The 27,975-nt window shown below is 36.7% G+C and overlaps 3 protein-coding genes across 3 annotated transcripts; 2 read left to right on the forward strand and 1 right to left on the reverse strand.

Moving 5' to 3' along the window:
- The first annotated feature begins 1,235 nt into the window (after positions 1-1,235).
- On the forward strand, positions 1,236-20,953 carry LOC108335787 (suppressor of RPS4-RLD 1). The gene is given in 22 exon segments (XM_017571941.2): positions 1,236-1,531; positions 1,656-1,765; positions 1,994-2,658; positions 2,731-2,775; positions 2,933-3,034; positions 3,123-3,203; positions 3,709-3,775; positions 4,090-4,190; positions 4,312-4,419; positions 4,966-5,036; positions 5,167-5,223; positions 5,638-5,746; positions 5,824-5,904; positions 7,047-7,133; positions 7,424-7,630; positions 11,922-12,259; positions 12,350-12,395; positions 12,397-12,437; positions 12,507-12,606; positions 20,349-20,440; positions 20,518-20,556; positions 20,668-20,953. Coding segments are annotated over 22 exon segments (2,811 nt in total). The 5' UTR covers positions 1,236-1,409; the 3' UTR covers positions 20,810-20,953.
- Positions 20,954-21,373: 420 nt separating this feature from the next.
- On the forward strand, positions 21,374-23,826 carry LOC128194295 (suppressor of RPS4-RLD 1-like). The gene is made up of 4 exons (XM_052869505.1): positions 21,374-21,508; positions 22,873-22,970; positions 23,089-23,398; positions 23,551-23,826. Exons 1-3 carry the CDS (start codon positions 21,476-21,478, stop codon positions 23,375-23,377), a joined length of 420 nt encoding a protein of 139 aa, XP_052725465.1. The 5' UTR covers positions 21,374-21,475; the 3' UTR covers positions 23,378-23,398; positions 23,551-23,826.
- Positions 23,827-25,814: 1,988 nt separating this feature from the next.
- On the reverse strand, positions 25,815-27,731 carry LOC108334780 (uncharacterized). The gene is made up of 2 exons (XM_017570718.2): positions 25,996-27,731; positions 25,815-25,825 (listed from the first exon to the last, which is right to left on the reverse strand). The coding sequence occupies exons 1-2, from the start codon at positions 27,701-27,703 to the stop codon at positions 25,815-25,817; spliced, it is 1,719 nt and encodes a 572-aa protein (XP_017426207.1). The 5' UTR covers positions 27,704-27,731.
- Positions 27,732-27,975: the final 244 nt, after the last annotated feature.

Here is a 27,975-nt window from a genome sequence, read left to right on the forward strand (position 1 = left end):
GAGATCTTTAAATTTTACTATATATATGCAGATCTGAATGCAGTAATACTGGTCAGCTAAGCCAATTCAGTGACTCTTCTCAAATTACTCAAAAGACAGTTTTTTGTATAAAGCTGATTTCAGAAGTATAATCTGTATAACTGTTGCCAATACAGTTAAATTTAATTTAGACAGTGATGACTGAAATTTTTTATGCAACAATTGCATGAAAAAATAAAAATCAACTTGGTTCTTTTAAGTTTGTCCTCCGTGAGACCTATAATAATAAATCTAGAATCAGGTTACAATATTAAATGTTTGTTTTCATGCAAATATATATATTATTCACACTTATTACATATATTTAATTCTCAAGTTTAATCATCATAACAATAAAATACAAAATGTTTGTTATAATATTTCATTTACTCAAAAGAAAAATATCAAATCTATCTTCAGATTCAAAAATTTATTTTAAAATTAAAATTAACGGACACAGTTTCAAATAGTCATTATATGAGTTCTTTACTATTACTATATAATTTACATCATAATTATTAATATCTTAAGAGTTACAAAGTTCACCAAATATATAACTACAATAATATGTAGAAACTAATAAAATAAAACGTTTCTTCTTCTATTATATAACAGAAAGTAAACTAATATAACATAAAATAATATTATACATTACGTTGTTAATAAATATATTTCTCTTTCTGCACCTCTTATTACGAAAATTAACATATATTTATCTTTTTGCTACATTTAATAAATAATTATATTTAATTTCACTTAAAATAACCACCCTGCATATGACATGTTAAAGAATTTTTTCTCGTAATTAAATTTCAATTGCACATAGTTACTGTTTAATATTGTGTTTTTACTATGATTTTCTATAAAAATATAAACATTAAAATTCAAAATAATAAGTGAGTGGATATGATTATAGAACATTTTTATACAAAATAAATGTTAAAATAATATTCAAATTTGATAAGGGAGAATGATTTTTTAATTCCAACAAACTTATCTTGTGCCCTACTTCCATGAACAGTCATAGAATCCGAATCCCATTAAACTTGGAAGTAATTAAAGCATCTAAAATTAGAAAACTTTTTCATAATCCCAAACCGCAATCCCAGTGTGCTAGTGCCCGTGGCTTTGGACATATACTCCTACACCTTTTGACATTCGTGCACGTCACGCGCCATGCACTTCGTCGGTCATTCGAAATCCACTCCTATTGCTCCCTTTCTTCCTTGCCACCTTGTTCCTCCAAATTTCCAAAGCTTCACATAGACCATTTTACCCTTGCGTGCTGCACCTCCCACGCCAAGTTTATTTTTCATTGCAACCTGAAAGGAGAAACAACACACAAGTTTCTTCGTTTTCTGATCTGCGTTCATCGTTTCTCTTCTCTATCCATGACTTCTGCTACCTCTCAGCGAGTTCAGCTAGCTAGGCTCTGCAGCTCCAAGGACTGGTCTAGGGCCATTCGAATCCTCGATTCGATCGTTTCTCAGTCTGGTGCAATCCAAGACATTTGGTGCGTACACATACTCTTCTTCGCACCTCTCCGATTCTGTTTTTTTTTCTTATCGCAATTACGATTAATTCTCCGTCGTCAATGATAATGTGAGATTCATTCCTGCTCCGGTGCTTGCTTTCAGTAACAGAGCCTTCTGTTACAGCCAACTGGAGCTGCACAAGCACGTAATTAAGGATTGCGACCGAGCGCTTCAGCTTGACCCCGCGCGTCTTCAAGCTTACATTCTCAAAGGTCTCCTGCTTATTAAATTCATTCAACATTTGATGCTTCTTTTAACTGTTTGTACCTTGGGAAGTGATTTGAATGCTTGTCAGAATAACAGAGTTGGTTGATGAACCACGTAGGAACTTGGAATTTTATTTTCACGGATTTATCATTTATTCGTGGTGCTTATGGATTATCATCAGGTGACAAATGCTTTTTCTTTTGAACTTAGCACCGGCTTATTCTGTCAACTAGGTCGTGCGTTTTCTGCTTTGGGAAGGAGAGCAGATGCTCTGTTAGTATGGGAGCAAGGTTATGAACACGCGCAGCATCAGTCTGCGGATTTGAAGCTGTTGCTAGAACTCGAAGAGCTTTTGACAACAGCAAAGCAAGGCAACATTGCATTGTCTGAAACCAATGGATCGCCCACGCCGCAATCCGAATCAGATGCTATGAGTAATGGGAACTTGACTGAGTTTGGTGAGAATCAAGATAGGTTGAGTGCTCAAGCTGAATTATGTGACAATACAAGTGATAAATCTGCAATTTTGCCGAAGTCTGCTGATGATTTTGACCTAAGAAATGAATTTTGTAGTAAAGATAGAGAGTCTAATAAATCTGACAGCCAAGTAAATGGAAGCCCTGACGTTATTGATAAATTGAGTTATAATTCTGAATCGTGCAATGACTCAAGTGACACATCAGAATCATGTGATAGAGATAAAGTATTTACCAGTAGGGGTGAGTCTAGTAGTGATTCGAGTGAAATTGCTGAAATTCTTAGAAAGCCAAGTAGTAAGTTTATTTTTCCCCATGAAAAAAATGGCGATGCAAGGAAAACTAAGAAGTTCTGTGTTGCTCGGATTTCAAGGACTAAGTCTATAAGTGTAGATTTTGGGCTCTCACGAGGAATAGCGGAGGTTTGTTTACACAACTGCTGTGTTGCTGTATTTATTTGTTTGATAGCATATTGATTTTCTGATCTTTTGCAGGTTAATGAAGGAAAATATGCTCAAGCCATAACCATTTTTGATCAGGTTAGTGCTTCCATTGGGATATTGGTGTTGTTTCCTTTTATGATATTTACTTGTTAGAGATACTTGTGTTTCCTTTTCTGATGTCTACTTGTTATCTTATCCTCCTTTTCCTGTATCATCATTGACAAACTTTGTCTCGTCTTCATCATGTACTCAGATTCTGAAAGAGGAACCGGCATATCCTGAAGCACTGATAGGTAGAGGGACGGCATATGCATTCAAGAGAGAACTTGATGCTGCTATTGATGATTTTTCAAAGGTATTTAAATTTGAATTAACTTTCTGAAAGGTGCATTGAGATGTGGGTATCTCCTCTATTTATAAGTAGTTCCACATGTATGTCTTAGGCCATACAAATCAATCCATCAGCGGGTGAGGCATGGAAGAGGAGAGGTCAAGCTCGGGCAGCCTTGGGGGAGTTTGTTGAGGTGGGGTGGCTTACTCGATCTTAGTATTTGTAATTTTTTTTGAAGTTTACCCAATTCGCATTGCTGATTGGAATTTATTTATTTATTTTTTAACCTGGGTATTTTAGTTAATCAATGCTTCATGTTAGGTATGTCCCATTGACACCCACCCTTAATGAAATGGATCTCTTCTGGTACAGAAAATGAAATGATCTTGAAATCTGGTTTTTACTTATGTTTGATTTGACTTATAAGGAGTAGAAACTTGATTTGGTTTAGGCATTAACACTTGGGTCAAATATGTATTGTTTAAGCAAAACTAGTGCAGTTGTCAAGACTTATGTAGAGCCATGTTAGGGCACTGTTTGACTAGTGATCTTATTATATATATAGTTGAAAAGAAGGTGATTGAAATTTTCAGTTACTTAAGTAAGATCTCACTTGAATCACTTTTTATTATAAATGATTTTCTTGCACACATAACAATTCATAATGTGACATTGACTACTGCTTCTGGACATCTCAGGCTATAGAAGATTTGACTAAGGCTTTAGAGTTTGAAACCAACTCAGCAGATATTTTACATGAGAGAGGTATCTTTTTTTTTGACAGTCTTTTTCATTTTGTTATTTGGCTAACTGGTTGATTCTGGAATAATTATTTGTGCTTCCTTCTATAATGATGGTTCATTTGTGCATCTTGTGGTAGCTCCTTCAAGTCTAGACAGAGACTTCGTTAGTTTCATGCGAAACAAATATATTATTCCTTTTTAATAATTATGTCCTGTCTACTGTTAATTTCAAGTTGAAGTTTATAAATTATTGCTGTGATAATGTTGACTTTTATTTCTGTTGAGTAATGCTACTTATATATGTCTAATGTGAGTTTTTCATAAAATTCAATGTAGGAATTGTCAATTTCAAATTTAAAGAGTTTAATGCTGCCGTCGAAGACCTTTCAGCCTGTGTGCAACTAGACAGGGATAATAAGTCTGCCTACACATATTTGGTGGGTCCCGAGTCTTAGCATTTTAGTCCTCATTGATTATGAGCCCTTTATGTTGGGTTTCTCACATGTCACATGAAAGTATATCTTTATTATTTTTCTGAGTAAACACTTTCTTTTACAGGGTTTAGCATTATCTTCAATTGGTGAATATAAGAAAGCTGAGGATGCACATCTAAAATCACTTCAAATTGATAGAAATTTTCTTGAAGCATGGGCACACCTGACTCAGGTATCTATCAACCTTATTGTACTGATAGATTGTTGGAACATTTAGTTATTAACTTAGCTGAAAGCTTTTTCTGAAAATCCTGAGTCATCTGTGTGCATATTATTTTATGGTTTGAAATGTAATCTATTGTATCAATGGATTCTCTCTGGTCTCTAATAGTATCTTTCCTCACTTCTTTCATTCATAACATTTTTGTCTCGTATACTACTAACTCATTCTACTTGAATTAAAGTTTTCATTTAATGTCAGCCAAGTAACTTAGTTTACATTTGCATTTTTCCTTTAGTAACTTATAGGTTTAACTCTACAAAACAGGTTTCGTCTTTCATGCCTTTTAATGGTGGCTTTTCTGTTTAATGACTTTGTTACTAACCCTGTTCTGAATGTGTGATGGTAGTTGATCAGGATCTATCAGTGTGTGATTTATAAAATTATCTATTAACTATGGGACACAGTTTTTGGCCTTTCATTTTATGTTATAGGAAAAGCTTTTATTTTAAATTATTTTGGCTGCTAGATTTAATCTGAACATGAGGTTTTTGGCAGTTCTATCAAGATATATCGAAGCCAACAAAAGCTCAAGAATGTCTAAGTCAGATGTTGCAAATTGATGGAAGGTAATTGTTGTTAATGAAAAGGTATCATTGGCATCGCAGGCATTTTAGCTGGTGACTGGTTTATAAAGTTTGAAGTACTTTATGCCTGTTTGCTCTTTATCCGCAGCTGATTACTTGTGTTGTATGTTAGGTTTTCCAGAGCTCATCATTTGCGTGGCCTTTTGTTCCATGCAATGGGACAACATAGGTATGTAAACAACCTTAACTGCTGTTTAATTGGAGATTGACTATTTAATTGACTATTTAATTAAGATAACTGTATCTTGCAAGCCTTCAATAGTATTATGATTGGGGCCATGAATTCAAGTAACACACTTTGAGATATAGTGGCAGACCTACAGGTAGTTATTGAAGAAAATATGGTGGTAGAAGTTGGAAATATGATGAAATCTGATAGGAAGAACTAAACTACTCAAAAATACATAAAATCTATAACTAAAAGACACTGAAAGATAACATTGATATTTTTTTCTCCCCTCTCTATTGGTAAGAAGACTACCTTTGTATAACCTAAAAGCATGCCATCAATTAAATTATGACCCTATAAGTGTCATCATCTAATTTATCTTGTTTCTGACTTAAATTGGGTTGATTGTGACAGGAAGGCGATCAATGATTTGTCAATGGGTTTGAGCGTTGATGATGCCAATGTTGAGTGTTTATATTTGCGAGCTTCATGCTACCATGCTCTTGGACAATACAAAGAGGCGGTAAAGTTTTACTCTTAACTTTTTGGGAGAAATACTGATTCACATTTGTCACTCGGCAACTTCATTTATGATCTCAGGTCAAGGATTATGATGCTGCTCTGGATTTGGAATTGGACTCAATGGATAAGTTTGTGCTTCAGTGCCTTGCCTTCTACCAGGTTTGTATATTGTAAAATATTATATTCGTACAGCTTCTGTTTTTCCCCTTAATTCTATTTTATTCATGAAAAGGAAAACTAGTTCATTTCTTCGCGAAAATGTCATCTGACAAAGCTGGAGCTGTTAGAAATAAAAGATAAAATAAGATCTGATTAAAAACAAAGTCAGAATATTAGTGTTTAGCATAAAATACACAATATTTATAAAAAAAAAACGCATGATAGAAAAATATTAGAGAGTAAGAGATTAAAAACAACCTAGGTTGACACATGTAGAATACTGTACTTAGAGAAAAAGTGTACCACTGGTTGAAAGACCTATATGTGCTCCTCTCTTTAGATATAAGAAACTGTTAGATTGTTTGAGTACAATGAAGGATCTTCTAACCTTATGAACACCAATGTTCTTTGAAAGAGTATAAATTATCTAAATAATTTAGAAGAAAAAACTGGCAATGATTTTTTACGTGAATGAATATGTTGTATGCGCCTTTTCTGCTTAATGGAATGCGTTTTATATAGGCAAAGGAAGTGCACCGGTAAAACTGAAGGTGCGGCACTAAAAAATAAAATATATTGTTCCGATTCTAAAGCTTCTTATGTTAAAAAGAATAACAAAATGTCCATTAACTTTTATTTTTAAACGTTTAAATTGTAACAATCTAACAACGTGCTGGGAATAACTATCCTATATATTAGTAGCTAAAGAGTTACATATTTAGAAACTGTTTTAATATAATATAGAAAACTAATACTTTAATTTTTATAATTACAATAAAAATATTTTACCAACAATTAATGGGGTGGTAAATTTTCAAAGTGAGGGACTCATGCCTTTCAACATACAAACTGAGAGCTTACTAACGTCAACTTACAAAGTTCCTTTAACATTTTTTTACATGCTTCCTCTTTTGCTTTAGTTCTTGTTGCTTAGATTTCATGTGAAGCCTTCATTGAGAAACACTTGCCAGACTTGCTTTCTTGTAATTATTATGATACATTTATTGACTAATTTTGTACATTCGTTTTGGGCATTATGGGAATGAACTTATATAATGATTAATTAATGTTAACATCTTCCTTTATTTTTATTTGAGGCTTAGTGGTATAATGAGCATCAAACTCTATTTTCCCTTTCGCAGAAAGAGATTGCTCTTTACACTGCTTCAAAATTTAACGGTGAGTTTTGCTGGTTTGACATTGATGGGGATATTGATCCACTTTTTAAGGTAAAGTTATGGAAGTCATTCCTCCTTTCTTTGATAATTTTCATCTCTTAATTTGGTTGAACTAAATTTTTTATGGGATAGGATTACTATTTTGAACTAAATAATTACTAATCATGTTACTATCGTCATGCTTGTCAAATGTCAGAAAACCTGTAAATCTTACTTCTTTGCACATAACCAAGTTTCTGTGTTGGTGTCAGAAGTGTATGAACTTTTACTTCTATGTTGGAGATGTGTTTCGTATTGCTTAGATTCTAATTTATATGATATTATGTCTTTCTTATATTTAGGAGTACTGGTGCAAGAGGTTACATCCCAAGAATGTATGTGAAAAGGTTTACCGCCAACCTCCTTTGCGTGAGTCTTTAAGAAAGGGAAAGCTTAGAAAGCAAGAATTAGTTCTTACAAAGCAGAAGGGTGCTCTTATACAGGCTGCAGATTTCATTGGCAAGAAAATCCAATATGATTGTCCTGGTTTCCTACCTAACAGGCGTCAGGTAGAGTGACTTTTTATATGTTAATGTCTCTATATCAGGGCTTATTAATTTTACACATTTTGTGCTGTGGGTGGCACTTATACTTTTGCTGCCCTTTTTTTGAACAAATAGATTTGTACTTTTTGTCTGTGTCTGAATGTAGTTAGGATGGACCTTTGGTTTTAGTAAATGACTTGTCCTTGATTCGATAGTTGCTGCAGAGAGGTGCATGTGACAAATCCAGCAATCATTGAGTATATCATGTAGTGGAATTGTCTGTTATTGTAGATACTATTCTTTTATCTTTTCCTTACTTTAGGACTAATCTTTTATTTATTTGAGTTGTTGTCAGGTTTGAATATAAATTCATAGGGGCTGAGCACAAAATTTTTCAGGCAATTACAGATATTCTGAGAGTTCAAGTGAAATCAAATTATAGAAGAAAATTATGAAAATATGTAAAATGGATTTTCTATGTTAATTTTTCATTTACGTAATTTTTGCAGCTTCTTGTGACCTTTTTCTTTGATGTCGATCTCTGTATTATTATACACAAATAAAGACATTCTGAGAAAACTGAGGGTATAACAGAAGTAATAACATATCATTACAATGACTTCCCTTAAGTGGGTGCATTTATATTGTGAAAAAGGAAGACACGCATATGTTTTTAAAACTTAAGAGGTACATGATAAAGAGAGCAAACATGTATTAGAAACTTGTAATATCAAAAAGAAATCAAATTCAAGAAACAAGTATGAATCTCATCTTCACTTTTTTCTGTGCAATTAAATGTCGCAAGAAGTTTGAATGAATGATTCTATGCACCATAGAATTTCAAAGACAAACACAAGAATATAACAATTGAACTAAAACAATTAACAAAAGACAATGACTGAGTTAGAATAAGAAATAAAGAGGCAGAAGTTTAGAAGAACTAGAAGAAGAAATGAAATTGACAAGTAGTAAAAGGAAAAGGTGGAGAAGACTTAAGGAGATGGAGAAGAGTTGAGTGCCATTTGAAGGAAGAGAGTTCTTCATCTCCATAATAAGTTTCACATAGAATCGCCACTTGACTCCTAGGAGGTCAAGATAAGACTCAAAGTACAAAATCACTGTAACAAGTATCTCACAAATTCAATATCTCATATATGAATAAAGTTTCTTTGCAGGAGGGAGTGATTGTTTATAGTCATCCATGGCCAAGGCTTGGCCAAATATTTCAAAGAATTAAGGAGGGAAAACTCATTTTTAATTTTAAATCTAGTTCTAGATCAAAGGGTAGGATTAACTTCATATTTTGTGTGTTTGTGTCGCACTTTCTGTGCTAGTGTCATAACTGCCGTGCTTAGCTCACTGCTTTCTTGCAATGTATTCTTTTTTGCCGAGAATTTCATGGGCTCATATTGGGCTTGATTGTTGCTATTTGTTCCTTGCTTGGGGGTGTTGCTCCCTCCACCACCACACCTTTCTCCCTCTACCTCTCCTTTACTATTTTGTCCCTCAGTAAAAAAAATTTTTTAGAGTTGTTCTCTCCACCATCCCAAATACTCCCTACACCTCTTCATTATTATTTTCATTCCAAAAATACCTTACCTTAATTTAACTTTTACCATTTAATTTTGTTTATCTTTTTTAAAATCCTAAATCTTTCTAAACATCTGCACCTCCACGCTAGAAAGGAGTTCCGTTCCACCTAAGCTCTCACAGCCAATGAACGTCTACCATCACGACCGTGCATGTCTCATCCAACTCCATCCTTCCTCCACCGCCACCTTTAATGATAGAGAAGGAAGATTAAATAATAGATTAATTAAAAAATTAATTAAGATTGAGGAAATAATAGTATAGAAAGAATGACTGGTAGGGGTGTTAAAATGGCAACCCTTGACACTGGCTTAACACTGCCACTTTCCCATTAAATAATGTTGTTGTTGATATTGGCAGTGGCTGTGTCCATTGATGGGCACACCCAAGTCCACGCCTCTCATCATGCATGCCAACTATTTGATCTTTCGAACAAGTCATCAACGCCTTCTAATGCACCACCACTACTTCTATTTTCTTCCAAACTCTTTTTTTTTCTTTTCCGTTTACAACATCAGACCAACTATTGAAGTTCAATTAATTCAAAGAGCTTCCATAAAAGCATCGACTTCCTTGATTCCATATTCTTCTACCTAGTCTGCACTAACTAGGTTTTACACCCACATTGTTCCCTACTTTTCCATCATCTTAAGCTACTTTCATCGAATGGATACGTAGGTTTTGATGCAAGGAGAGATTCAAGGGAAGATCCTTAGTCATGGCGAATGCAAGAGAAAAGTCGATACATTGGTTCTTTTTTGTAATGTTAGGGTTTGAGTTTGAATAACTCTAATTTTTTTGTTTCGTTTCTTCGTTAGCAAACAAAAGAATTGAGTACTGGTTGGACGGATGTCAACATCCGTGACCCTCTCTGTAACATCCGTTTCTTCATCATCTGTCCACGGAAGTTGAACTCCGTTTAAGAAAAATCAACGCACATTCATTTAAATTTTACTGAAGGACGAAGGACAAAAAAGGAACGACGAGGTGCAGAGAGTTGTGTGTGGTGATGGAGGGAGTAACATCCGTTTAAGGAAAAACGGATGTCGACATCCGTTTTACCTTAAACGGATGTTGACATCCGTTGAAGATATCAACGTTTTTTATTTTAGGGTTTGTTTTATTAGGGGACATCGGTTGAAAGATGTCACCTCCGTTGATGTATACTTCCTCACGCTGGTTGATGCTCTGGACGCTCCTCGATGTTCCTCCACACCACGGCGGTGGCGCTCATTCACACCACGGAGGCAATGGAAGCTTTCAAACAAAAAAAAAAAACTGGGAAGAAAAAGGAATGGAAGTGCGGGAGGTGGGGGAGGTGAAACAGAAATGGGAAAAGAGGAAGAGAGTTCCGTGGGTGGGTGCTGGGAAAGTAAAATTAGGGTTTCAAATTATTTAAAATAGGGTAAAAGTAAAAATCTTTTTAACTTAAGGATATAATTGTATTTAAAATAATGTGGGGAGGTGGAAGAAGTATAGGGTGGTGGTGGAGGGAGCAACACCCCTTGCTTGACTGTCTTCAAAATGCCGCAACCCCAGTACATTTTGGACTTGATAGGCTCAATTACAACCTAAGCTAAAAAAAATACTATTTGCACCTATTTAACAATGAAAGAAAATACAATGAAAGTAAGTTCTACTCTAGAACTACAATTTACAAAAAAACATTATTATTTATTAAAGCTAGTAAGGATCATTCTCATCTAGGCATTCATTAGTACATTTGTAATGTAATAAGAAGGATAATGTCATGTTTTTAAAATAAAGGAGAGGGTTGTGTGGAATTTAAAAACAAAAACTCGGGTGTAAGTGCATTAGAAGAAAACCTTGGGGGTGTTAGTATAATTTACTCCTAGAATTAAGATTTAGACTGCACGATGGAGAGCACAAATCTGGTTTGATGAAAAATTATTGTTTCAGATTTTCATAATATACAAGCATCTGGATAAGAAATCATGACAACCGGTGTCTTGATTTTGTTTCCGGTGGTTACTACCACTTGCATTTTGCTATCTATAATCCTTCATTGAAATTGACATGGTTAAAGGATGCTACTTTCTGGTTGAAAGACGATAACTGACTTCAAAACAGGTTTTTTTTTCACCCAATAAATTGCTAAAAAGGTAAACGAAATTTATACTTTTTCATGAAGTAAAAAATCATGTGATTGTCCTGTAACTATTTTTTGTTGGCCGTCAATGCCAAATGATCCCAGAACTATGGATTATATAATATCTTGGTAGAGTACATTTTTAGGTTTTTATTGCCGAAGGATCACTTACATTAGGATTAGTAAACAATTTATAAAAAGAAAAATTGGTAGGAATCATACTTATGAATGCTGCTTTTATGTCTTTACACTTAACACATTCTCCATTTCCGCTTCTTTAGGTTTTTCAATATGTATAATATTTTCTGAAGAAAGGTCTGCCTTGTCTGTAGCCATTTGCTACTTGGGTTAAGTATTATCAGATGTCTGATTTAAAAATGAATAATGTGTTTGGTTTCTTTGTTAAACTTGTGTTTTCTTGTTATAAAGTAATATATACGTTCAGTACTGCAGGAAATTTCAGTACTTGATTCTAAGTATCCGTACCTTATTACTTTTCATGTCTGAACTTAAAAGCAACTTGTAGCCAATCATGGTTGTCATTATTCTCATATTTTTAACCTTTCTATTTTATGTCTTTATCTCTAATTCTGTTAATATTTCCTTATTTATCAGCATCGTATGGCAGGATTTGCTGCTATAGAAATTGCTCAAAAGGTCTCTAAGGCTTGGTGTGCCCTTCAAACGGAATGGAAATATTCTAATAAAAACAACTCAAACTCAAAGAGTGGCAGAAGGGCAAGGAGAAGGGAAAGAATTAATATGCCCAGTCAGAATAGGGGAGGTGCGGGTTGTAGCACAAGTAGTACCTCCGAAACATCTCCTTCACATGGCATTGTAGATGATAGATCATCCAGCTGTTCAATATCATGGCAAGATATTTATTCAATAGCTGTTAGATGGAGACAAATTTCTGAGCCTTGTGACTCTGTTGTGTGGGTGAACAAGCTAAGGTATTTCATCTTTGGGCTATAAGTATTCTTGCAGACCATATTGTTAATGCTTCCCACGTTTTGGATTTTATCGGTTTCTCTGCACTGCAGTGAAGAGTTTAATTCTGGGTTTGGTTCTCACACACCCATGATCCTGGGGACAAGCCAAAGTTGTGCGTTACTTTCCTAACTGTGAAAGGTAAATAAACCCTGTTTAAGTTCAGTATTGGCAAACTGGGTTTTGGCTCATTCTTTTTATACATCACAGGACTTTAAATATTGCGAAGACTGTCATAAAAGAGAAATCACATGTCTACAGCAAGACAGATCATATCATTCGTCTCTCCAAAGATGGGAAATTGGATGAGGTGATTTGTGTATTGTTGATTTAGATCTGGTGCTTGTTTCTTGTTACTTGATTTACTATGCAAGAGGCCTCAGCCTTGACTTGTAATCCAATTGGTTGCTTTGGAAAACTGTTGCTTTTCTTTACTCAAGTTAGTAAGGGCTGTAATGTGCTTCTTATGCTATTTGTTTTGCCTAGTCATACTTTAAAGTTCACACTTGTAGGTTGTATGTTATTTTTTGTGTATTTTTGTTGTATATTAAAAAACATGGAATGCAGGAGAATAATTTATTGATCAATCTACAGCATAATTTATACAGGTGAGGAAATAAAGGAAAATAACTCCTATTTAGTGCCTAAAAATCTGCTATACATACAGCATATCAGACAGTTCCCAGCAGATATCATAAAACATTCATGAGTCCAAAAAACTAGCAACAACTTCAAAATTCAGTTTCAAGAGTCGTCCAGTCAATGTTCCTCCTGACTCTGAAACTGCATAGACTAAGCATCTGCCTCAAGAATTCATACCTAGCTTTAGGAAGTGCCCTTGTTAGGATATAAGTACTTTATTTTTTCTGTTTTGCAGTAAATTAATTTGATTTCTCCTTCCCTCTTGCTCCCCAATAGAAAATAGAGTTTTTTAATTATCCACAAATATATGTGTGCTGTCCTTTTGTTTCATATGCAAGTCTGTCATGAGCTTTTTGATCTGAAGAGCATGAATACCAGCAGCAGCATCCACATAAATTTGCTTCTCTTGGGAATTGAACTATGATTTCTGTCCTCTTTGAATGCCATGAAAAAACCCTTAACCAAAGCTAAAATGATACCTAAAATACTTTTCATATTATCGGCACATCCAACACAATCACTATCAGAGTAGCCAAGAAGACTGAAATTTTCAAAACAATGATATCTTGTTCAAAAAATCTCAAGTGAGACTATAGGTGGTCTGATAGCGACCCAATAGTGGGTAACATAATAAGTCCAATAAATTTTGCTAAGATATGTTTTAATACTATCTTAGAAGTGGACTTTAAGTATAATTCAACCTTACAAAACCAACTATTATAATTTAATCATATCTCTAGTCAATATGGAATATCCAACAATAACAAGCTTAATGATAGGTTCTTTAATAGAAAAACATGCTCTATACACCCAAATCACACAACACAGAATGCTGTATAACCTCTTTGTATTGACTTTCAATCAAAGAAACGAATACAGAGAGCTTAACCTCCCCCTCTCAGGACAACAAGTTCCTGACAAAACTCTTATTCTCCAAAAGTCCCTCTACAATTAGACCCAAAACTATTTATACAAGTTTCTTCCCGCTCTCCCTAACTGCCTAGGCAGTTAGGCTAACTAATATCTCTTCCTTCTCTCATACACTAATAACGGCCTAACATTACTCCCCCCTCCTTCAGCAACCTTGTCCCCAAGGTTGAACTCAGGGTATTGATCCTGCATGGTTTCCACGTCTTCCCACGTAGCTCCCTCTCTCCCTCCGTCTTGCCACTCCACCAAGACTTGCTGCATTGTTTCTTCCCCCTGCTGCCTTGTTCTCTTCTCAAGAATCCTCACTGGCCAATAGTGGGTCCTTCTGCCTGTAGCTCAGCTGGCAGCTCCTTTTCTATTCTCTTTTCCCCACCGCTTTCTTTAATTGGGAAACATGAAAGACAGGATGTATCCTGGCTGTTTCTGGCAGCTGTAGGCGATAAGCAACCTTCCCAATTTGCTGAATCACCTGGAAGGGTCCATAATATCGAGCTGCTAGCTTGGGATGCAACCGCACGGGCATAGAAGCTTGTATATGAGGTCTAATTTTTAAGTAGACCCAATCTCCTACTTTTATATCCACTTCTCTCCTCTTTTTATTCGCTTGATTAGACATTACCTCCTGGGCCCTGCGTAGATGGAATTTTAATTGTCTCAGAGCCTCGTCTCTCGTTATTAAATCCTGTGCCACCGTTTCCACCGCTGTCTCCCCTGGAACGAACCTACTCAAGGACGGAGGAGGCCGTCCATACACGTTCTCGAACGGGGAGCACCTTGCCGCCCCCTGATAACTGGTGTTGTACCAGTATTCCGCCCAAGGTAACATCGTCTTCCAGCTTTTGGGCTCCTCGGAGCAGAAACATCTAAAATATCCTTCTACAATGCGGTTCAAGACCTCCGTTTGACCATCAGTTTCTGGATGGTAGGCAATGCTCATTTTCAGCTAGGTTCCCTGCATCTTAAAGAGTTCTTTCCAAAACATACTAAGAAATAGGGGATCCCTGTCACTTACAATTGACAAAGGGATGCCGTGCAACCTGACTATCTCCTGAACGAAAATCTCTGCTACCGTTCTCGCTGAGTAGGGATGTTTCAGCGCTATAAAATGGCCATATTTGCTTAATCTATCCACAACCACCAATATTGCATCAAAGCTCTGAGATTTAGGCAATTTTACGATGAAATCGATACTCACTTCTTCCCACACTGCCTGCGGAATAGGGAGGGGCTGTAATAGACCTTGGGGAGACGCAGCCATATATTTATGCTGCTGGCATATCACACACCCAGCCACAAACTCTGTTACCGTGTTCTTCATTCCCACCCAATAGAATGACTGCGCTATTCTTCTATAAGTTCGAAACACCCCTGAATGCCCACCTGTGCTTGTTACATGGAACTCTGCTAACAATTTGGGGAACCAAATAGATTTAGCCGAAAGCACTATCCTTCCTTTGTAGTGGAGCCGGTCATTCTCTAACGTATACGACGCGTGGCAATTCGGGTCCTTCTTAAGGTCATCAACTATTTTCTTGAGTGCCTCATCCTCTCCTACTTCTTCCAATATTTCTCGAAAATCATGCCAATACGGTCTAGAGATAGCCTGCAACTCGAGTTCATCCATACCTCCTTCCCCCTTTCTCGAAAGGGCGTCAGCAACCTTATTCGAGCTTCCTGTTTTGTATACAATGTCAAAGTCGTACCCCATGAGTTTGGCTATCCAGTTTTGTTGACTGTGCGTGGTAATTCTTTGTTCCAACAAATACTTCAAGCTACGTTGATCGGTATGCACCACAAATCGCCGTCCCAGCAGATATGGCCTCCAATGTTGAATGGCCATTACCACGGCCATAAGCTCTTTTTCATATATGGATTTACTTAACGACCCCTCCGATAAAGCTTTGCTAAAAAAAGCAATGGGTTTCTTGTTCTGCATGAGCACCGCCCCTACACCAACTCCCGATGCGTCGCATTCCAAATGGAACTCCTGCTTGAAATCAGGCAGAGTCAATACTGGTGTTGTTGTAATGGTTGTCTTGAGTGCTTCCATCGCTGTTCTGGCTGCTTCCGACCACTCAAACTTCCCTTTCTTAAGCAATTCGGTTTGAGGCTTGGCTATTTTCCCATATCCTTGCACAAACCTCCGATAGTAACCGGTTAAGCCCAAAAACCCCCTCAAGGCCTTCAGATTTTTCGGTTCTCCCCACTCCAACACCGCCTGGATCTTCTCCTTGTCCATCTCAACACCCCTTCCAGATATTATGTGGCCTAGATATCCAATCTGTTGCCTTCCAAATTCACATTTGCTTTGATTAGCTACCCACCTCTGCTGCCCCAATAACTGCAACACCTGTCCCAGCTGTTCCATATGATCCTTCCACGTAGGACTGTACACTAAAATGTCATCGAAGAAGACTAGTACACACCTCCTAAGGAAGGGCTGCATCAGATTATTCATCGCATTTTGGAACGTTGCAGGTGCGTTAGTGAGCCCAAAGGGCATCACTGGAAACTCAAAGTGGCCTTGGTGTGTGCGGAACGCCGTTTTAGGAACATCCTCCTCTTCCATCCGTATTTGATGATACCCAACCTTCAGGTCGATCTTGGAGAAGTATTTGGCACCATGCAGTTCGTCTAATAGCTCCTCTATCACGGGAATGGGGTATTTATCGGGAACGGTTGCTTTGTTCAGGGCCCGGTAGTCAACACAAAAGCGCCAGCTTCCGTTTTTCTTCTTTACCAATATCACCGGGCTGGAGTATGGGCTCTTGCTTGGCCTGATGATCCCAGCTTTCAACATATCAGCCACTTGTTTTTCTATTTCTTCCTTCATCAAATAGGGGTATCTATAGGGCCGGACGTTGACGGGGTTCACTCCTTCTTTAAGGGTGATGCGGTGCTCCATTTCTCGAGACGGGGGTAGACCTTCTCTTTCCTGAAATACCCCATAGTGCGCTTGCAACACTGCCCTAAAGTCAGCCTGCTTTTCCCCTGTCAATTCCCCAACACACTCGTCGCACCCCTGTTGCTCCACCTGGCCCAAATCCCACACCAAGACCCATGACTTAGCATCCACTAATTTTATCAAAGCCTTGGGTTCCACCAGCTGTCTGGACAACGCTGGGTCCCCCTGTACCCGTACCTTCTTACCCTCCACCGTATAAGCCATGGACATCTCCTTCCAGTTTATTACCACTTCCCCAAGCTGTGCCAGCCAAACGATTCCCAATATAATATCTACGCCTCCAAGCTCGAACACGTATAGATCTTCCACCACCGTAGCTTCCCCCAAGCATATTCGAACCTTCTCGCAGCGTCCCCTCGACATTTTCCGATGTCCGTCCCCAAGGCTCACTGCGTAAGGTGGTGTGTCGGTCACTGGCAACTCCAATTCCTCTGTCACCCTTCGACTAACAAAATTATGGCTGGCCCCACTGTCGATGAGAACCACTACTCTCCTATCGCCGATCATCCCCGTCAGTTTCATGGTCTTGGGTGGTGTCAGCCCCTCTGCTGAACACGCTGATAGTTCCACGGGCTTCTCCTCTGGATTCCCTCCTTCGGTCACTTCGTCCTCCTCGTCTTCCGCCAAGAGCAGTACTCGCAAGCTCTTCTCCGAACAACGGTGACCTGGGGCGAAAGGGCCCCCGCAACGAAAACAGCGTTCCTCCTCTCGTCTTTGAAGGAATTCGGGATAAGGCAAATTCCTCACCATCCTTCCGCGATTATCGCCCCCTCCGGCTGTTCCCCCTCTGTTGTTATTCTCCGTCTATGGGACTTCCCTTCGGTTCAACCCCCTTCCCTCCATTCCTCCAGAACGGTTCAGCGGCTGTCGGTCAACCTCCCCTCGAACAACAGTGGTCGAAGTTCGCGGACCCACGGCGTTTAGCTTTACGCCGTTCCAACCTCCTCCTCTCGCTCTAGATATCGCGTCCTCCACATCACGTGCAATCCTTATCGCACCCTCTAATTCTTTGGGATCTTGAATACGTACTTGGCCCTTAATGTCATCCCGTAATCCTGCCAAGAAAAAACCTAATGAAAGTTCCTCCGACAAGCCTTGCGTCTGTCCCAATAACATCTCGTAGCTTCTGGTAAATTCCTCCACCGATCCTTCTTGACGCAAAGTCGCTAATTGTTCATACACAGTCCCACGACATCCCCTCCGAAATGATTTATCAGTGCTGCCTTCAAACCCCGCCAAGAACGGTTCTTGGTTTTATCTTTCCAGATTTTGAACCAATAAGTTGCACTACCCTCCATACTAATATAAGCAAGCTCCACCTTATCCTCCTCCGGCACCTTCTGTATGTCAAAGAAGCGCTCTGCCCTGTTGATCCAGCTGTGTGGTTCTTGTCCCTCAAACCCCGGTAAGTCTACTCTCTTCCGCCAACTATGTTGTATCCCCCCATTATCGCGTCTCTCGTGGTTATCATTCACCGAGCTACTACTCCTTTCAGAACCTCCGTCTTGATTATTCTGCCCTCCGCTCATCAATCTCATCATTTGCTGTAAGTCGCGTCGTATAGCCGCCGTCTCCTCTTTTATTCCCTCCACGGTGATCTCAAGATTATCTAGTCTCCCCTCCGTTTCGCTCCCCATCGCTGATTCCCGCCCTTTTCTGATCCGGCAGGTCGGACCAAATGATAGGTTCTTTAATCAAGAACCTATGGAAAAACACGCTCTATACACCCAAATCACACAACTAAGAATGTTGTATAACCTCTTCGTATTGACTTTCAATCAAAGAAACGAATACAGAGAGCTTAACCTCCCCCTCTCAGGACAACAAGTTCCTGACAAAACTCTTATTCTCCAAAAGTCCCTCTACAATTAGACCCAAAACTATTTATACAAGTTTCTTCCCGCTCTCCCTAACTGCCTATGCAGTTAGGCTAACTAATATCTCTTCCTTCTCTCATACACTAATAATGGCCTAACACTTATTGTATGCAAGATGTTAGGCTTTCTTGCACTTAAATGCTCCTGTGTAGCTTTTCATCCACATTTTCAGCTTTGTCTTCCTTGCAAAAAGCACTCCTTTTGATTCATTGGAGTTGCAGTTAGTTTGCTCCCTTCCATGTTAAACTTTTTGAAAACTTCAGTTGCATATTTTATTCTGTTTTTGATTGACCTGCATACCAAGATAAAATGTCATCCTTAAGATCTCTCATTTTAAAAACTCCTTTCACTTCTTCCTTGAACTTATCGATATGCTCATTGCTACTCTCTGAAACTAAAGATCTTCAACATATAGAGATACTTCAAGTACTTCACCATCAATTTGACATATATAGTTGATTCACTCAAACTTTTTTAAAGCCTAAGTTCACCAAGTCAGCATCAATTCAGCTATACCATGATGACAATGTCTGTTTTAAACCATACAAAGCTTTCTTTAGTCTATACACTTTCTCCTCTTGCCCTTGAACAACAAACCCTTCAGGTTGCTAAACAAAAATTTCTTCCTCCAAGTATCATTCGAAAGTCGATTTCACATTCATTTCATGCATAATCCAACACTTTTGTGCAGCAATAGAAAACTACATTCTTACATCTTCTAGCCTGGAAACTGGGGCAAAAGTATCAGAAAAATCAACTCTAAACACCTAAGTATATCTATTGACAACAAGCCTTTTCATTTGTTTGTCTATAGAACCATCTGGGTTGAGTTTTGTTCTGTAAACTCATTTGACACCAATAGCTTTCTTGTGGTGAGGTCTGCCCACCAGCACCCCTGTTTGATTTCTTGGAACATTTTGAGCTCCTTCTTCATTGTATTTATCCTTTTCTGGTGTTCAGCTGCAGCTTTTTTATATCCGTCAGGCTCCTTGACATCAACATTGCACCTTTGGTAGGTGCCTCAAAGTGATCTAGTTTCTTATGAGTTCTTCTTCAACATCTTCATTCTCCTCCTGAAGTTCAAGCTCCTTGGCATCTTCCTAGTTCCAACTCTCTGATTCCAAAAATTTCACATCCCTGACATCTACTTTGTTGCTTTGTCATAGGTAGATTCTATAAGCCTTGGAAGTTGAGCTAAAGCCTTAAAAAATTTCAGGTTCTGCGTTCTTATCCAATTTGCCCCTCTTTATTGGAGGTATGTAAGGCAACCAAAATGTCTTCAGTTTTGTTAGCCTTGGCTTGTAGTTATGCCATGCTTCAAATGGAGTCTTCTCTTGGAAAGCTTTTGTTGGCACTCCAAGTCTTCTTAATTAACTGATAGAATTGGACTTCCCTTCTAATTTTTTAAAGCTTAAGGATTTCTAAATATTTATTAATCTTTGAAGATAAATGCTTCATAACTCTCTTTCTTGTGACTTGTGATTGTTACCAATTATTAAATCTTAATGACTGTCTGTGGTTGATGTTAGATGTTCCTTTTATTAAATGTAGTTTGAATAATAATAATAATAATAATAATGATGATTCAGTAGTTTGGCCTTTTTTATGAAAATGAAGACTTTAATATTTGATTTGCAGGTCACGCATGCCAATTCTATCTCTGATCTTTATAATGCTATTGGTGAGGATTTCTGGTCATCTACGTGGTGTAACAGTGCTGCATTTGAAGGGTAAGTGTGCAAGGTTCAGATGGTACCTGGGAACATATAATTTATAGAATACTTATTTCTGGATGTTAATGCTTCAGGAAACAACTTGAGGGAACAAGAATAACACTTGTAAAAACGTAAGCTTGATACAGTTAAAATTTTAGTTATTTTCTTTCCCCTTTTCCTTTCTTTTTTTGTTTCTTAACTGTTTATATCTACTTTATTGCGGGAATGGTGAATATTTTCAGGGGGGAGCATGGTTTTGACTTTGCAATTAGAACACCTTGTACACCCGCTAGATGGGAGGATTATGATGCAGAAATGGCAATGGCATGGGAAGTACGTTATAGTTATAACTATACCAAGCAACTTTTATTATATTGTTTTTAGCCAATATATATATATATATATAGATATATATTATATAGGGGTTTGTTAACTTGCGTATCCTTAGACAAAAATATCCTCATATGTTATGGATTCTAAGTTTTAAAGTCAAGGGTATTTGAATAATAACCCTCAAACTCTTACTCACCTCCCTCGTCCCTCTCAACCCTTTCTCTTTCATATCTCTCTCCCTCCAACATTTTCTCTGTCATCCTACGGTAGTTCCAACTGAAAAAATTAGAAACACTCGTTGTTAAACAATTTCTTACAAAAAATGATTTTATAATGAGTTTTCGTTTTATAATTTTTGTCTTATCTAATTTTCACAAGTATAACGACATCCGAAAGAATTGGTAATTGGCCTGGAAAAAATCAAAAACACTCGCTGTTAAACAATTTCTTACAAAAAATGATTTTGTAATGAGTTTTCATTTTATAATTTTTGTCTTATCTAATTTTATCTAATTTTCACAAGCTCGAAGGAATAGGTAATTGACCTGGAGGGTTTTTGTAGAGATGATGATTCAACATCCGCAGATGATGAAATTAGAGAGGTTAGTGAAGATAATGAAATTGAAGAGATGTTGAATAAACTTTGCTTGAAGGCGAATATGCTAATGACTCAACTCTTTACAGTGGGATGACGGAGAAAATGTTAGAGTGAGAGAGATGAAAGAGGAAAGGTTGAGAGGAATGACGGAGGTGAGTAAGGGTTTGGGGGTTTCTTGTTTTTTTTAGTTTTGAGAATGAAAATTATTCAAATACCGTTAACCCTAAAACTTAGAATTCATAATATATGAGAATATTTTTGTCTATTAAAATCCGATACACATTGCTAAAATGTACCAACTGAAAAAAGAGTGTATGCAAGTTAGCAAACCTATATATATATATATATATATATATATATATATATATATATATATATATATATATATATATATATGACCCTATGGGGCCTCTTTATGTGGATTGCTTCTAATACCGATCGTGCAAGAAATCCAGTTATTCAATTCCAAAATCAATGTTTGTCAAAAAAATTGATTGGTATGTTGGGGTGCTGTTTGGTCAGTCTTGGATGGGGGCATCCTTGGCTTAGATTCGGCCTAGGTGTCCTCGGCTCAACTTTGGTTGGAGCATCTGGTTGGGACATCTTCAGCCTGGGCCTGTACATCATTGGCCTTAGTTACCTATTACAAGTCCCTTTTAAAGCTTAAGTATGGCCTATTTAAAAGTCTGATATTACGTAAAATCCTGTTTACGTGGCCTAATTTATAGGAAGACCTACAAACAAGTCAATAAACCTAACTAGGCCAGCGAGCCTAAAAAGGGCAATGGGTCTTGTTTATCACAAATTGTTTTTGTTTTTGGAAGACTAATATTTATAGAAAAGAAAAAATTTCAACAATAAGACAGTATATTACAAATACGTAGGTGTATATATTGCCATATGATAAAAAAAAGTCAGAAAAATATTTATAAGTAAAAATAATTTTGCAGTAAGAAAAAGTAATACAAAAAAAGGGAAAAACTTCAACTAGAATCAAGGATTACGACTATCATTATTTTGAACCAGTGTTATTAGACACTGTAAATGGTCACTCCCTCAAAATTAATAATTTAATTTTGAGAGATATCTTAATTATTTAGTAAATAAATATAACAACTAAATTAGTTCAAATAAAACTTAATTTATTATATAAATAGCCTTGGTTTTAATGCCAAATTTAATCAAATATAAATTCAAATTCAAACTAGATTAAAAAATTCAAATCAACTTGATATAACTAAATGGACCTGAATTTCAAATTTAATCTACTTTATTGGATTTTTAAAATTCAATTCATCCCCACCCTAGCTCCTGTAAAGGATGTCTGTTTTAGTCTTTACCAAGGATCCATGTCCCTTTTATCATTAAAACGTGGTTGATGCTTTCATTGGAATTGTTTAGAAATCTGCTGACACTATGTTTCATTATTTAAAGTCTCACATGAATACCTGTTTATTTATTTTTCTAGTAGATGAAATCTGACAATTTACCTTGTATCCATCTTGATATCTTTCAGGCTCTCTGCAATGCTTACTGTGGTGAAAATTATGGGTCTACTGATTTTGATGCGCTCGCAAATGTGAGAGATGCAATTTTAAGGATGACATATTATTGGTAGGGCCTTGTAAAAATACATAGCTTGTCTAGCCTCTTGTCGCATTTGAAGCCATTATGTAAATCTTTTTCTTCTATCTTTGGTCCAAGTCATTCCGTAAATTTATTCCTCTTTCAGGTATAACTTTATGCCACTGTCCAGAGGATCTGCTGTAGTCGGATTTGCAGTCATGCTGGGTTTGTTCCTTGCTGCTAATATGGAGTTCACAGGAAGCATCCCACAAGGTTTGCAGGTTGATTGGGAAGCCATTTTGAGCTTGGATCCAAATTCCTTTGTGGATTCTGTCAAAAGGTGGCTATACCCATCTCTGAAGGTAACAACCTCATGGAAAGACTATCATGACGTAGCATCAACGTTTGCAACAACAGGGTCGGTTGTTGCTGCCTTGAGCTCTTCTGATGATTGAACTCCTTGAAATAACGGCCAGGTGAGTGAATGGCTCTGTTTTTCAATTTCTTTTTTTCTTAAATTTATGGTCTTGTCCTGTAGTGTTTATAAATAATTACCCAATATACAGTATAGTCTATTCACTATCTCTGTAAAAGCAAATTCAATACAGGATTACGTGTTTTTTTGTAGGTTTCAGTATGTTTCGCCTATCTACTACATTACTGCTGGTTTTTCACAAGCTTCGGAAAATGCAACAGAACTATTGATTAAAAGCTGACCCTTACTAACTGATCTTCCTCTTAAGGCTCAATCTTTGTGCCGCTTTTTAAATTGTAATAATATATGTTAACCTTTGTACAATCTTGTAAATTATGGCATTGGATGATTAGATAACCATTTATCTTTTCATTCTAATAGCCACTATGTGGTTGCCCAGCCCATATATGAAAACAGATTCGAGACGAATAGGTTTGTTTGTACTTTCGTTATTAAATTGGTCTAGTGAGAATGAGGTAGTATTAAACTATTCAAGCGAGAAAGGAGTATTACATTCTTATCATTTTGTAAACACTCCTAGTCATAACTTCATTTCCTGATTTATTGTTAATGTTCTGGTTCGGTGTGCATTCTCCTCACCACATGTCATAAGGTAGATAACATCTGAAGACGTGCTATCGTTGGATGGGAAGACTTGATTCCCTAATAATGTGGTAGATTACTTATGACAATATGGCCTAAAAATAGAGTCTAATAACAAAAAAAGAAAGATGATATGTGGTGTGGGTTGCAATTGTCTAGTTTATAAAAAAACAAAAGAAAAATGTTATTTACAAGTGAGGGCTTTGAGACAGATGTGCGTGGCTAACATTGATAAAAGGTTTTGTGGTAGTAGCTAGTGAGCTCTTATGCAAAACATTAGTGTAATTTTCTGATATAATGCAGTATTATTCTTGTGAGTTATGGGGTTGTATAAAAATTAATGGTTGGATTTTTTTTAAGAATATAAAATCTCTTCATGATTAAGAAAATACAAAAAAGAAAAAAAAAATGATGAGATAGACTACATGAGGTCCACATTCTGAAATATCGATGAGTGTTTTTAGTTTCTTTAATGTTCAATAAAAATTTAAATTCTACTGCTAAAAAAATATATTTAAAAAAGGTAAAATATGCCTGTAACTGGATGATGAGTAAATATAATAAACTATATGAATTGACAACCTTATAAATAAATAAAACGAGAACAGATAATAAATCAAAAAGAAATATTTAATAATAAGTGCCAAATAAATTACGTGTTTTTCTAAAAGTTTAAATTTTTTATTAACATATATTTTATATTAAAAAATTGTAAATTCTAACAAGTAACAATATTAAAAGAAAATCAAAATTTAATAGAAAAAAAGAGAGTTATATGCAAACATACCTGACTCCAACGTATTTGGAGATAAAGTTGAACTTAATAAATTATGATTTATTTAAAAACAAAAGTGCAACACTAAAATTTACCATGAGGTCACAATTTTAACATTTTATAAAAAGAAAAAAAATTGTATGCAAACCTGCCTTAAATAGAGAAGAAAATGAATGAGAATCGTAAGGGATGTACCTTAACAGAAGCCATATATTGAAAGGCATACCCAATAAAGTATTATTACATACTGTCTTCTAATTTTTACATATTTTATAAAATATTCACTACTTCTTCCTCTCTCTTTTTTTCCCTTTTTTGGAATTTTGTTTGTATCGGTATTTTGTGAGTTAATGATAAAGTGATAAACAAGGGCGTCATGTGTTTACGAATATTAATTTGAATGCGTAAGCACCTAAATATTTAAATTAACTTTGTTATTTTTTAAATATTAAAAAGAAGTCTTTAGGTATATTTTTCAAATTTTAACTTGATAAAAGTGATTTGTTTTATTAAAGAACATAGTTTTTACATCTTTATACTATTATGTCGAACTTGATGTATGTTGTGCGACATAGACTAAAAGCAAAGTGGATAAAAGTGAAAAAACAAAAAGTAAGAGAATATATAGAAAAGGATAATATTGAAATAAAAAAATAAATAGAAAGGGATAATAACGAAAACAGCATAAAACGAGGGACTCTCTTTAAAACTAATTGACGATTGAATATATTAATATTTTAATATTATATAAAAAAATATTTACTTCACAATCTATTTCAATAATATAATAATATATATTAATAATTTATATTCAAATATAAAATTTATGACTGAAATATTAATATATTAACTTATTCTCGGACATAAAAAAAATGTAAGAAAAAAAAAACGTTAAATTTTCTTTTTTTATATATCTTGATTATCATGCAAGTGTGAAAGGATTACTTTTCCTACATAAATATACGTCTGTCTAAGAAGTGTACCGAGTACCTATCAGTCTCGGTACAATAACTATTCAACAGTACCATGCATGAACTTTTCACACCATCACTATCCAAAAACACAGGCAAGAAATTAAAAACATAAATTTCCAGTTTTTCGGACAACAAAAATCTGTTACCATCTTCTCATCCTCATCCTCATCTTCTTCCTCACCATGAGAGCATCAATTTTATTTTGGACCACAAATTCATTCAGTTCTTGGCGTGTATAATTCCAACTTGACTCAGCTGAAGCAAAGAGCCACGTGGCGTTCATCTGTTTGTTTACCATTTGTGCCGCGTAGTGTGGGATCTTGAATCCCCTTCTCTTTCGAGAACGGAATCGGTCGCTAATGAACGTTAAACAATCCATCAAACTCTCCTTGGCTAGCCCTTTCATGTCATAAGCCTGTGATCTTCTCCACAGACTCTTGCTTGGAACACACGCTCTCGCCGCATCGGATAAGCACAGAGCTCGCGTGGTATCGCTGAGTGCAGCTTCTGGATCTCTAAGAAGCAAGTGGCACCGTGCTCTATTGCTATGAAGCACAATTCTCTCTTTCTTAGTTTTTAATGGGCACAGATCCAAAGCCTCTGTGTACTTCACCACAGCTTTTTCTATGTTCCCTGATCCAAATTCTCGATTCCCTTCTCGTTTCAAAATACCAGCCAACACTTCTTTTTCTCTTATTTCTTCCTCATTCATTAGGCTTTCTCTTTTGACTCTTTCCACCTTCATCTCCCATAATTCTGTCAATGCTCTCTTGGTTCTCCCACTCTTCAAATTCAGCTCACAAAACTTGATTTTGTGGTAATCCTGCAAGAGGGTCTGCATGATTTCTTGCCCCACTTTGGGTTTCCCTCCCATGCTTCCGAGCTCAACCAAATCAGCAAGAACTGGAACAGTAGTATCTATCACCTTATATCTTGTAACTGGATCTCTAAGAAGTTGCAAAAGACTATTAATTGCCATGTGTTGCCTGTCATCTGAGGATCTTGACACATTACAAAGATTCACTACCACTTCTTCTAAATCTGCCACACTTTCTCTCCCCATCTGGGTGTTACAAAGAGTTTTTAGAAGCCCTATTCCCGAAGGTGATGTTGGGTTTACTAAACCACCCCACATTCCACACAAGTCCTTCAAGAATCTCTTTTTGCAAATTATTCTCAGAGATCTTTCTCTACGTGCAAAACAATCAAGGAGATAGAGAGCCCAACACTGAAGCTGGCTGGCCCATTCTTCTGCCTTTCTGTTCTCTAATTCCAAGTCTCCATGCCCTCTTGTCAGCAAGTTCCGATGGTACTGCAACCTCTCCGATTCCTTCAATCCAAAGAACTTTTCATACACCTCTGCTAGGCCCGTGGATGCTATGTCAATGGCTGCTTCTACCACCTCCGCTTCATGCTCAGCGACGGCTTCAAAAGTTGCTTCATGGCTGGCCAAATGACCCAGTGCGCGAAGTGCAACTCTTTTCTCAACCCAACTAATCTTGCCCCGTAATAGTTCTATCAGTGGCCGAACCACGTTGGACTTAACAGCTTTATAAGCAAACTTGGGTTTGTTCATGGTGTAAGAACCAATGACATGTGCCGCATAATAAGGGATGTATATGTTCTGACACCTAAGGAGCCAATCTTTGTGAGTGACTCCCTTTTGAATTAACTTGGCCATGCATCTGAAGATGCCAAGGGAAGGAAATTCTGGATCGTTGGGGTTGGTTATGGCGATTTTCCACCACCCACTTAACGCGAGGATGTGTTCTTGGTGGTCTCTGAGAGGCATTTGTTTTAAGTAGCGAGCGATTTTCGCTCTTCTGAGGGGAGGAATTTTTTCAGACATGATGCAGAAGAAACAAGAGCAGTTGTTAGTGTATGTTGGCATATTAGGCCTCAAATTATGATTTTTGGCCTTGGTGGGTGCATTTTGTGAGAGCTGGTAATCCATGGTTAATGGAAAGAAATGAAGTTTTAGGATAGGCCTTGGTTTTGTGTTATGTGAAAGGGACATGCACATCGAATTTAAGGATTGATTAATTATATAATTGTTGTAGTTAGTTGTGGCGCACCTTGCTGCTCGTGACACGATAATAAGCTGTGTTGCACATGTAACACAGTACAGACAGTGAGTATCATATGCACCACCCTCTTCTCTAAAATGCCTTTCTTCAAATACATGGGAACCATGATTGCTTCAAACTTCAAACTTAGATCAATGGA

This window comes from Vigna angularis, chromosome 10 (assembly GCF_016808095.1).
Source record: "Vigna angularis cultivar LongXiaoDou No.4 chromosome 10, ASM1680809v1, whole genome shotgun sequence".
Lineage (NCBI taxonomy): Eukaryota > Viridiplantae > Streptophyta > Magnoliopsida > Fabales > Fabaceae > Vigna > Vigna angularis.